This window comes from Haplochromis burtoni, unplaced genomic scaffold, assembly GCF_018398535.1.
Source record: "Haplochromis burtoni strain Fernald_Lab_line unplaced genomic scaffold, NCSU_Asbu1 Contig_59, whole genome shotgun sequence".
Lineage (NCBI taxonomy): Eukaryota > Metazoa > Chordata > Actinopteri > Cichliformes > Cichlidae > Haplochromis > Haplochromis burtoni.
Window position 1 is genome coordinate 2,131,289 of NW_024582420.1, and position 12,264 is coordinate 2,143,552.

A 12,264-nucleotide genomic window follows, 5' to 3' on the forward strand; every position below is an offset into this window, starting at 1 on the left:
TGTACCTCTGGTGCAAATTACTGACCTCTGTCATCATTTTAGGTGGGGGAACTTGCACAATCGGTGGCTGACTAAATACTTTTTTGCCCCACTGTATACAGTCTGGCCATGTTTGCCTCTGTTGCACGTGGATCGCTGTGGTTTTTAGAAAAAGAAATTAGGAAGGCAAATTTAAAAACTGGATAAGAAGGGAGGGGGGGACTCTAAGAAAACGAGAGTATCCAAATGCAGAAAATTGGGAATAGCAATTTAGGCCATCTGTTGGCTGGAGGACTGCATAATGAAAAGTGAACATATTCAGCATAGAGAATGAGGCTGGGCAGCACCACCAGGATTGTGTGGGAAAATACAGAATTGGATATTATGTTTCTGCCCCTTGAATAATGCCTCCAGCTCTTCCCCCATCAGATAGCACTTTTTAAACTGGATTCTCTCCCTCCCTTCAGGCCATGTCACCATCAGTCAGAGGATGTGTCTGTCAATAGATAATCTGCTTTTCCAAACAGCCATGCAACCAGCTCTGCCCTTTTCTTATGGGGGATGCTAGCCATGTGACATAACATCATGCTAGTTTGCCACTTACAAGCTGTGGTATTTATGGTGAAGTTCAGAATTGGTGCCCCCTGTGGTGTGGAGTTCAAGTCACTTGTTTAGTGTTCGCTCCTCTTTAAGTGTTCAGACTGTGTGACCATGCTGTGAATATTGCAGAGCTTGACCCTTGATTTAGATCATAGCAGTGCAGCTCCCGCGGTGCTACACTTTTATACCTATCCAGCCCCAGTTCATTAGGAAAAAAACATAAAGTAATGCGGTCTAATGTAACAGTCTTATATTCAAAATAACCCCCTCATTATCACGTCAGTATTCTCTGTTAAAGGGACTTATTATAATCCTTTATGTACTTAAATCTGAGCAGTATGCTTAGATTTTAAACACTTTATTATCAACACTGACAGCAGCATTGTCGCATGGCTATTACAGATCTATAATCTAAAAAAAAAATAGCTTTTTAACTTTAGAGAAGTGCTATAAAATCATTCACAGATGGTTTCTTTTTCCACGCAGGCATACAAACTCACATAGCAACTATGGCAGAGTCACCATACAAGTCTGTTATTGTGGCTGGGCTAATGATCAAACCGCCACCTCTACTACCTGAGCAACACCACCCCAAATGACATATGTACAACATACTGCACAGTGGGTGGAAGTTGTTTATAGAAAGTAGTGTATCTATCTACTCACAATTTGGACACCAGTTTAGCAGCACGGAAAATGACATTATCTGCATTAACACATATTATTCTTTAACTGGAATCTTATCTCCTTGGAAACAAAATTCAGTTTATATCCATTCAACTATTGTTTTTAGCCAATTTGTTGTTTTTGTTTTTTGTTTAAGCAGGAAGTAAAAAAAAATCTCTTTTGCAAGATTGTGCTGGTTCTCTTCCTCTGATTCCTTCTGGAATCTTTCTTATAATTGTCATATTTCCACCCTTGGCAACAAGAACTACAATCATTTGCGATACCTTTCACAACTTTCACCCCGCAGAGGAATTTTTGCCCACTCTTCTTTGCAGAATTGTTTTAATTCAGCCACATTGGACATTTTTAAGCATGAACAGGCTGTTTAAGGTCATGCCAAAACCTTCATTTCGATTTTTTGTGCCATTCAACGGTGATCTCACCGGTCCAGTTGTCCATGTCCTGAAGCAGCAAAGCATCCCTAGACTATCACACTACCAACACCATGTTTAACTGTTGGTATGGTGTTCTTTTTATGATACTTAAGAGATGTTAGTTTCACACCAGAGCTAACAGGACTCAAACCATCCATAAAATTCAACTTTTGTCTCATCAGTCCAAGGAATATTCCCAAAAGTCTTGGGGATCATCAAGATGTTTTCTGGCAAATTTGAGATGGGTCTTGGTGTTCTTCTTGGTCAGCAGTGGTTTTCTCCTTGGAACTCTCCCATGGATGCAGTTTTTGCCCAGTCTCTTTCTCATTGTTGAATCAAGAACTCTGACCTTAACTGAGGTGAGTGAGGCCTGCAGTTCAGATGTTGTTTGGGTTCTTTTGTGGCCTCCTGGATGAGTCGTCAGTGCGCTCTTGGGGTAATTTTGGTAGGCCTGGACTCCTGGGAACATTCACCACCACCCCATGTTTTCTCCATTCTTGTTGATAATGGCTCTCACTATGGTTCACTGGGGTCTCAAAGCCTTAGAAATGGCCTTGTAACCCTTTCCAGAGTCATAGATGTCAGTGAACTTTTTCACATCTTTTAGCCTACTTCACTTTGTCAGATGGACTCTATTCAAGTGATTCTTTGGTCAAACAGATCTGGCAGTAAGCAGGCCTGGGTGTGGCTAGGAGAATAGAAATCAGCATTTCAAGAAAGTGTATTTATTTATTCATTATTTATTTAATAAATGAATATGATTAAAGACTTTTCCCAGTGCTGTAAATCCTCCAATAAGATAACAGAGTTGAATAAAAATAAATAATGCCCTGCTTATCTCCTCTTGTTCTGTCAGCTGTCACCAGGTTCAGAGGAAGAAGAACATGAGGGTCCAGTGTGTGAAAAGCTGGGTCGTATTCAGTTCAGTGTTGGATACAGTTTTCAAGACTCCACCCTCACTGTGAAAATTCTCAAAGGCCAAGATTTGCCAGCTAAGGACTTTTCTGGCACCTCTGACCCATTTGTCAAACTATACCTGCTGCCAGACAAGAAGCACAAACTGGAGACAAAAGTGAAGAGGAAGAATCTAAACCCCCACTGGAACGAGACCTTCCTTTTCGAAGGTGTGATCAGGAAGCCTTTCCTTAAACACATTCACAGCATATGCAGGCAGTCATTTCTGTCTGGATCATTGTAACATATTAAGACTATCGTGTGTGAATCTCTTTCTCAGGGTTCCCCTATGAGAAGGTGGTTCAGAGGACCCTGTACCTCCAGGTTCTTGACTACGATCGCTTCAGCAGGAACGACCCAATAGGAGAGGTGTCCATTCCACTCAACAAGCTGGACCTAGCCAACATGCAGACTTTCTGGAAGGAGCTGAAACCATGTAGCGATGGCAGTGTGAGTAAGAAGGAAAGAGGCTGAGTAGAGGAAAAGAAGATAGACAGGAAGGGAGGGGGCAAGATGAAGAGAAAGAGAAGATGGGACAGAATGTAGCGGGTGATGTCATTCCTGGCTGCCGTGATGCTCCCATGGGAGATGTAGCAGCATGCTAGAGGGAGAAGGGATAGGGAATATGGAGAGGCTGACAGGTAGATGAAGGAAACACAGGCAAGCAAAGGAAACATAGGATGAGTGACAGAATGGAGAGCAATGCAATGAGGCAATTAAAAATGAACAGTTTGTTATTGTTTTTGTTATTGTCTATGGTTTTTTCCAGGGAAGTCGAGGGGATCTGTTGGTGTCTCTGTGTTACAACCCCACAGCCAACACCATCACTGTGAGCATCATCAAAGCCCGCAACCTCAAAGCCATGGACATTGGAGGCACTTCTGGTATAGATGCTCCCTCGTCTTCCTTTCTTCAATACATTTTTACATTCCAACAACAGAAAATGAGAAAATAGCGTGTTTATATTTTATTTTTGGTTTTTTGTTGTTGTTTTTTTGTTCTCATTAAATCCCCAATTCTGGTAATTCATGAATGCTATATTGCTTCATAACCGGCACATTTCCCTCTCCTCAGACCCCTACGTAAAAGTGTGGTTGATGCACAAGGACAAGCGTGTGGAGAAGAAGAAGACGGTGGTAATGAAGCGCTGTCTGAACCCTGTTTTCAACGAGTCCTTCCCCTTTGACGTGCCTGCCCACGTGCTGAGGGAGACCACCATAATTATCACCGTCATGGACAAGGACAGACTCAGCCGCAATGATGTCATTGGGAAGGTATCTCCTTCCCACTCCTCTTCTTCGCCTCTTCCTCTCTTCTTCTTCTTCCTCCTCTTTTTTTTCTCTCTTCCTCTGTGTTTTTCTGACTGTCTGTCAGACCATCAGCAGATGATCAGTGAGCCAGTCTCTACTGACCCCTGCTGGAACATGCAGTTCATTCCCCTGTGCTGTAAATGAACTCATATGCAGCAAACAACAAGCCGCTAATTTTAAGTGTGAAAGTAAAAGTGTGCTTTATTTAGACTTAATACTACAACATTTAGGAATGGCACAGAGGCAGATGGAGATACACACAGTCAGCAAACTGCACATTTACTGTTTTGGCTAAATGCAGATGGTGAGTTTAAACCTTTCCAGCTTTAACCGGAATATCCCCTGAATTTCTTTGTTGAATTAGCTGATCAACTCTGAGAAAAACTAATGTATTTCTGTTACAACGTGATTAAACATTTTAAACTTCTTATCTGCATCTTTTAGTTTCCTATAATTTTTCATAGTTTTAATGCTTTCTGGGGGAAAAATCTAATAAATTGCAGCTTTTTTTAGACACAAAGACATGTAGATGTACTTTACTTTAAATGGCAAATATGAACCCAGTACTGTGCAAAGGTCTTAAGCCACCCCTCATTTCTTTATATTTTGCAACCAAGGAATCTTGGAGTTTCTTGTGACTTTTTAAAGTGGTCTTAAAGAACAGTTCTCCAGGGTTTCTGTAGATCTTTCAAATGTTGTTTTTGGACATTGGCTGCTTTTTCCACACATTTTCAGTCCTGCCCTTCACACACACACACAAGCAGGCAAATAACTTGAGGGGATTAACCAGTGCTGTGTCTACACATGACAGAAAATTTAACAAAGAACCAACTATAAATTTGTATCCTTTTTTGTTACTAGCTGCCTGTCGCAAAAACATACATAATATGTTCCCATTTCTTTAGTTGAATCTACAAAAATGCCAAAAGTAACACAATTTGACAGTATAATATTGCATCTTTTGACCAACAAGGTAATTCCAAAATAGCTATTTGCTGTAAGCTTGCCATATCGCAGCATGGTGTTGAGTGTGTCCTCAAAAAAATATGAGAAAACTGGTCAAACGGCCAACATCCAAAAAAAAGAGCTTTGAATGTCCTTCAACAAGCCTGGAGAACTATTGCTGAAGACTACTTAAAGGAATTACAAGAAAGCTGCCTAAAAGAGTTCAGGCTATGTTGAAGAATAAAAGTGGTCACACCAAATATTGATTTTCAAGCCCATTGTACAAACTCTGTTTTTACTTTACATGCTGTATTTTCGTGTATATTTACACCTGCTTCAATAAATCACTGCACCTATTTCTCATTTTCCAAGCAAAATATAAAAATTTGAGGGTTGGCTCAAGGAGTTTTGCAGACCATTGTTTACGTATTCCTTTGTACTGCTGCCTGTAGACAAAGTCACATTGGGTGCTCTGACTGAACAAGTCTGTGTTACGCTTGCTCAACAATTAATATGAATTAATTCACTGGACATGCAATTTAACAGTTTCTGCTTCGGTTGTAATTACTACCAAATTAGATTGTTCTTTTCTCGAAACTTGTGGGATTTGTCAGGATTTTAATATCCCATAAAACCACAGTTTCTTTTATCCCATAACTGCTTCAGATATCAGACTTAACAGTAACCAAAATAACTCCTTTTTTTCCCTGTGCAGAGTGAATGATTTGCTTGTTTTTAAAACCAAACACCAGCTTTTCTATAAATAAACATACGGTATATGTATTAGGAGAATAAAAATGGAATACACCAAAGCTTAAATCAAATCTTTGTTTCATCAGGCACTTAAAAAAAATCTATACGCTGTGTACAGCAGGGAAGAGCATTTACTTTATAAGGCTTTCATACACATCTACAATATTTACAGGTACTATATGTATTCCCATTCTAACCACATATATTATTTTCTTTCACGCCGCAGTTGCCTATTATTAGAATAGCTTCGTAGAATAGAGAACAATGAAAAAGTGAACAATTTTTCATGTGGAATCCAGGAGTTTCTTGCTACATTAGAATCGCTTGCAGACGAGTCTGTGTTTGATCCTATTAGTAACAGCATTAGCCTTTCTCTGAGTTTTTCACTGGGTGAAATCTCTTGCTCTAATGGCTTTTTTTCTGCTCTGGATTTGAGTTAAATTCCAATTAGAGCAGCAGGCTTAGTGGTGAAAGGGCTACACTTAAGAGTCACAGTTTTTTTCTCTTAATACTCTGCTGTTTTATTGGGAGCATTCTTTACAAATAACATCTATCTCTGTGTGGCTGTATAGAAGTTACAGTGACTGTCTCTTCCTCACAGATTTATCTTTCATGGAAGAGTGGCCCTGCAGAGGTAAAACACTGGAAAGACATGATGGGTCATCCTCGCACTGCCGTGGCCCAGTGGCATGCTCTTAAGGCCTGAAGGACCCAGCAGCCCACCTGCCTACATTGTTTTCCCCTCAAGAATCCCCCCACCCTGCCCTCGGCACATATCCCCTACTACCTAAATGCACTGTTGGGCTTCAGACCATCTATCATCTCTTTGTTCTCAGGCCTCTTTGATATTCCTCGCCTTCAGTTCTCATGACACCTTCCTTAAATTTCACCCCTGTCAAGATCTGATTCCCGCCTGACCCTGTCTCATCCGTTTGTCTGAACTTAAAAATGTCTTTGATGTCATATGCTCTCCTTGTTCCATCTTTCTTTTTTTTCTCTTTTTTTTTTCTTCCACCACGTTTTCCTGTTTTACATCAGAGCAGTACCTCTTAACACCCGTAATTACAAACTACCAACCAAAAATGGATCAAACAGGCATTCCAACCATCCGCTGTGGCAGTGTGTTTGTTTGATTGTTTGCTTGATTGTTTGAATCCTTCTGTGTTTCTGTCTCTCTTCCGACATTCCTTTAAAATGCCTAAAAAAAAATCAGGAAAAGCGGCACAGGCAACAGAAGAGCGATGGGCTGTATTTAAAATGGACAGGAACTGGACTCTGTCACTCATCATGTTTTTCACTCTTCACTCCTCCTCCTCCTTCTACCACTGTAATAATTCTCCCTTGGCTGGAACCCTTTGTCGTCTGTGCGTGCTGTGGGTGATGTGCTGTAACCCCAAATGAAGATCGTCAAGAAAAAAATAAGAAAAAAAGGATATGAACATGAACATTTAGCACTGGTCTAAAAGGGGCAAGTGTCAAACTGCTTTCCTATTTTCTTTAACTCCCGATGGACAGAAAAAAAGAGTAAAGTGATTAATGTTGTGTTTTATTTATTTATTTAATGAGTTTTGTTTCGAAAGAACTTAGAGAATCAACCTGTTCTTCCAGAAAATAAGCAAAAAGCAGCTTCCATGAGTGTGGAAGTGTGGGGATAATGCGTGTGTGTGTGTGTGTGTGTGTGTGTGTGTGTGTGTGTGTGTGTGTGTGTGTGTGTGTGTGTGTGTGTGTGTGTGTGAGGGAGGAAATATTTTAGATTTGCACGGCTGAACAAAAAATATTGTCGAAAACCAAACTGCCCTTGATAACAATGAGAAAAATTGAGATTAGCTGAACATGTGGGTGGAGGTCACTGAAGTTAGTGTCAGTCTGTCCAAAACACATACACAACTTTCTAACACGCCCTTTAGTGGTCTCAAAAAAGACAGCTAGTTTCAGTTTCACATGTAAAAGATTTGAGCTCAGAAAACCAGACTAACTGCTGGAAATATATAACAGAGGATTTCATTGTCAAACAATTTACCACTTTGATTTTTAACGTTGTTGTGTTTTGGTAAATGGATATAGTCCAGAAACCACAATGTAAATGGTTTTCTTTGAGAGCAGAAAACAATCTGTGCAAATTGTTGACGACATATAGACATGGTAAAGCAAAGGTACACCCTTTCTCAGTTCTAAAGTTTTACATACCAGCACATAATAAAAAGTTATTGACATGTGGTAAATACAACCTGAGATGCACAACAACACATTAGTTTAACTGAAACTAAGCCAAAATGAAGAAATAGTGTGTAGAAAGCTTATCGAACCGCCTTTAGCAGCAATAACTTGAGGTTAAGAGCTGGAATTTGACTGGGCCTTTGCAACACCTTAATTTTTAGCTTTTCTGCAATGTTGTAGATTTGCTGCTGTGCTTGGGATATTATTGCAGCCAGGCTTTAGTTTTCAAACAAATCGCCTCACATTTGACTCTAGAATAGTTTGATAAATAACTGCAAGGTGTCCAGGTCCTGTGGCTGCAAGCCCAAATCATCACCCCTCCACCACCGTGCTTGACAGTTGGTGTTTGTGCTGATCTGCTGTGTTTGGGTTCCTCCAAATGTGGCGCTATGACCAAACATCTAAGGTGCACATAGTTTTTCACACACACTGTTTCGGCATTTTGGCTTAATGTTTCTTGAATTAAAAAATGACACTGTGTAGTATGTTTTATACTTCATGTGAGGTTGTATTTACCTCATTGTAAGACCTGCTAGGACAGATTATGTTTTTTATGTCCTGATATTTAAACCGTTTTTCTTTTTTTCTTTTTCTTTTTTTTACCACTACGTTTTCCGAGTTTATAAGAAAATATTGAGTCCTACAACTAGAATTTCACTTTTTTCCATCACATTTCACTGCTGTGGTACCACAGCAGCCAACCGTTAATGCATGGCTTGATAACACTAGTGATAGATTGGAAAAACATTTTTTGAGATCTTATGTCCTCTTTCTAGCTTTTTACTGCTGTTTTTTTTTTAACCATCTCCAAGATCTCATGGTGATAAAGTGCCCAATCCTACACCATGGCATTGCACCAATATGCAATACCAGCAAGTTTCTCTAAGTCCAGTACATCAGTGGCAGTGACCAGAAACTACAAGAAAAATATTTCTTACAGTAGTAACTTAAAACTGGCTGTTTTGGTGCGATGCCACTTTGTGCTCTCAAGAAATCTCAGATTGTATGTGCAGACTCCGCCTGAGCAAACTGCTCTGGGCAGCCATGAGTAATAGTCAGTAGTAGTCAAAAGAAAGCAGACCTTGAGGGTTTTTTAAAAATGTATTTATATAGTTGAGATTTGTGTTTTCAAGGTTGACCATGAACCTTTAGACTCTTTTTTTGGGATGAACTGACAATTTATGAATACATGCAGTAAAATATGAGAAGAAATCACATGAAATCAAAAGTTTATAAACTATTACAAGATTACAAATTACAAATATGCCCAAAATACAAAATAAGACTGCAGCCACAAGTTGCAGACGTTGTCAAGAGATTAAGAGCCCAGGAATATCATGGACTACAACTAGGTCGTTAATCTAGACTTAAAGACAGCAGCATTTGTAACGGACACAGGGAGTGGAGCTGCAGTTGAGAAAGCCCTGTCACCTTTCTGTTTGAAACAAGAACTGGGAATGTAAAGTCAGAGTTTGTCTTTATTTAGTTATTTTTTAAACATCTTTGCTGCCTGAATGCGACCTCCCTCAAGTCCTGTACAGACACGAGCTGTTGGGATGAATGGAAACAAATGAGAGTAATAACACCTGGGGTTGGGAAAAGTCTTTTTACATTCCACTGTTTGTTTTTTGTCTACTGGATGTATGTGTGTGTGTTTGCACCGTGGTTGAATGTCAGTATTTGAACTTATGTTTGTGTGATTGTATTTACTGTGAGTCCCTGTGTGTATATCTGCACTAAGTTCTATTTTGCCAGTTTAATACTGAACAGCATTCTTTGCTGTTTTTATTCTGTATGAATCCAGATGTACAGAGAAGTATGTTCTTTTCTTCTTTTTTTTAAGTTGTCACTTCTTGAAGAATCACTGCACTTGTTGACGATGATGCTGGAACAAACCTCTCTTCACAGCAGGCTTATTTTCCTCATGTTTGGAGGACATTTAGATCTCTTATACATGAGCTGAGAGTGAAGGTCACAAGAAAAAAGCTTTACAACAACCATAGATAAAAGTTGCTCCATTTGACCATACACCAGATTTTCAGTTTAAACAAAAGCAGCTGAAGACGTTTTTCCTCTATGCCCTATCTCGCCTCTCTAAGTGGACCAATCTAATTCACCAAGGCCAAAAAACGAAGGGTTGCTCCTTCACGTCACAGCTGATGCTCCCTCAAAACACCCCCATTGTGCACACATGCTTTCTGGCACAAAGTATTCTGTGTGTGCCTTATGAACCCCGTCACGCCTTGCTCTTCACCATATGCGCTCCCTCTCCAAGTGTCAGGAAGGGAGGAGGGGGGAAAAAGGTGAGACAGGAGATAATCATCACCTCTTTGCTTCACTGTTAGCTACATCTCAGGTCAGAGCAGAGCCTTGGAGCATCCCAAAATAACCACCTCTCATATTCATCTGTCTGTCCTGATGTACTGCCCTGCTGACAAAGCATTACATTCCAAAGGCTTAGTGAAAGTCAATCAATGCAATTTAAATATTGGTTAAAGATCAGTCAGGGTTTGATACATTTTTTTTTAAGAAATCGAGCTAAAATTGTCTTTCTACACTCGTCACTGGCCAAAAACCAAACACTGGTAAAGTTTACTGGACAAGCTCGCATTTCTGTTTTAGGGCATTCTCTTTAGGGACTGCTTGAGACAAAGAGAGGTTAACCAGCAACATTTTAATTTATATACTGACTGTATAAAATGATTGTGAAAATGTTCTGTATGGAGAAAAAAAGAGAAAAAGAACCATCATTACTAATGGGGTTGTAGATATCTATCCTTGATATCACAAACCCCCCTGTTTCACTCCCTTTCTCTTTGTAGTTACACATCCGTGGGGTGCACAATGTTAAATATTGACCATTTATTTTTTTGAAATCTGTACAGTGTATATAATGATATAAATGTATATATAAAACAAAGATACTTCTGGTCTGGTATTGTATGAATTTTTCATATTTTCTTTTATTTATATTACTTTAACTCACACGTGTATTTCACAGTAATAGTTAATTCAGTCTTTATTTTAAGTTTTTGATTACTGGCTACCAGGGTCAGGAGCAGACCATACGTGCTGGATGGGCAACCAACTTTGACACTGGGGGAGGCATTTGGCTCAGGACAGCTATATATGATAGTACAGTCATGGAGACATTTAGCCACAACTCTAAAAGTGCAAAAATATCTATCTTAGATTGCAGAGGCAAAGGGGGAGACAAACAATAGAGACTTTTTCTTCACACAGTAGGACGGATGATTGTGAGCGCACAGTGTCATCAACACATTTACATTTGTTTCGCAGTTTTTCAGTAGAGTCGTGCTTTGAAACTAGTTCTCAATATCTGCTCAGTGTCCTCCTCAGAGTCGTGCTGATTACCTCAACTCATGCAGAACTACTGTGCTCACATTACAGTAACTTATCTGTGATATTTCAGGTTTTCATTACCAAATTGTATGAATTAGTGTAACTTATAGTTGAAGTGCATCAGTAAAATGCAGCTGAGGGGGTGTAGTCACTCTTTTAGGTGGGCCTAGACCCCTGAGATCCATGGCCACTTCTTGCCAGTAGTGTGTTGGACCTTAGCTTTTATAACTGCCTTGTCTTTGTGGCATAGATTGAACAAGGCGCTGTGAACATTACTTAAAAATTTTGGTCCATGTTGGCATGATAACATTACACAGTTGCTGCAGATATGTTGGCTGCACATCCATGATGTGGGTCTCCAGTTCCACCACATCCCAAAGACGCTCTATTGATGGTGATCTGGTGATTGTGGAAGCCATTTAAGTCATGTTCAAGAAACGAATTTGAGATGTTTTAAGCTTAGTGTTGTGATGTGTTATCCTGCTGGCAGCATCCGTCAGAAGATGGATACAGTGTGGATATAATGGAATGGATATGCTCAGCAACTCTTCTAGGCTGTGGTGTTGGTGCCAAGAAAATGCCTTTATGTTGTTGCCATATGCTGACCCATCTGAATATCAGAGCAGAAATCAAGACTCAAAAGGCCAGGCAACATTTTTCCAACCTTCTGTTGTACAGTTTTGATGAGCCCATCTGACTTGTAGCCTGAGATTCCTGTTCTTAGCAGGCAGGAATTACACCTGCTGTGGTCTTCTGCTGCTGTAGCCAATCTGCTTCAAGGTTCAACATGTGCATTCAGAGATGCTCTTCTGCATACACTGGTTTTAATGAGTGCTTTTTTGAGCTACTGTTGCCTGTTGTTGAGGGGGCAACAAAGAGGAGGTGAGGAAGATCCAGGTGTTACTAAAGGACAAGATCAGAGAGGCTAAGGACAATTACAGGAGGAAGCTGGAGTGGAAACTCCAGCAGAACAGCATGAGAGAGGTGTGGAGGGGCATGAAGACCATCACTGGATTCAGGCCAACCAACAGCAGGGGAGCTGA

At 40.0% G+C, this 12,264-nt stretch overlaps 1 protein-coding gene across 4 annotated transcripts in view; it reads left to right on the plus strand.

Annotated features, from left to right (window-relative positions):
• Positions 1-10,778, plus strand: part of syt7b (synaptotagmin VIIb) — a 139,012-nt gene extending 128,234 nt beyond the window's left edge. For 3 of the 4 annotated variants that reach the window (XM_042221023.1, XM_042221024.1, XM_042221025.1), the window contains 4 exons: positions 2,536-2,803; positions 2,914-3,083; positions 3,403-3,517; positions 3,708-5,086. In XM_042221023.1, the coding sequence (XP_042076957.1) occupies positions 2,536-2,803; positions 2,914-3,083; positions 3,403-3,517; positions 3,708-4,087 (933 nt within the window). In that variant the 3' untranslated portion in view covers positions 4,088-5,086. Of the gene's footprint in view, positions 1-2,535; positions 2,804-2,913; positions 3,084-3,402; positions 3,518-3,707; positions 5,087-6,242 lie in introns of those variants that run through there. The other variant, XM_005931423.3, reaches the window with a different exon arrangement.
• Positions 10,779-12,264: the final 1,486 nt, after the last annotated feature.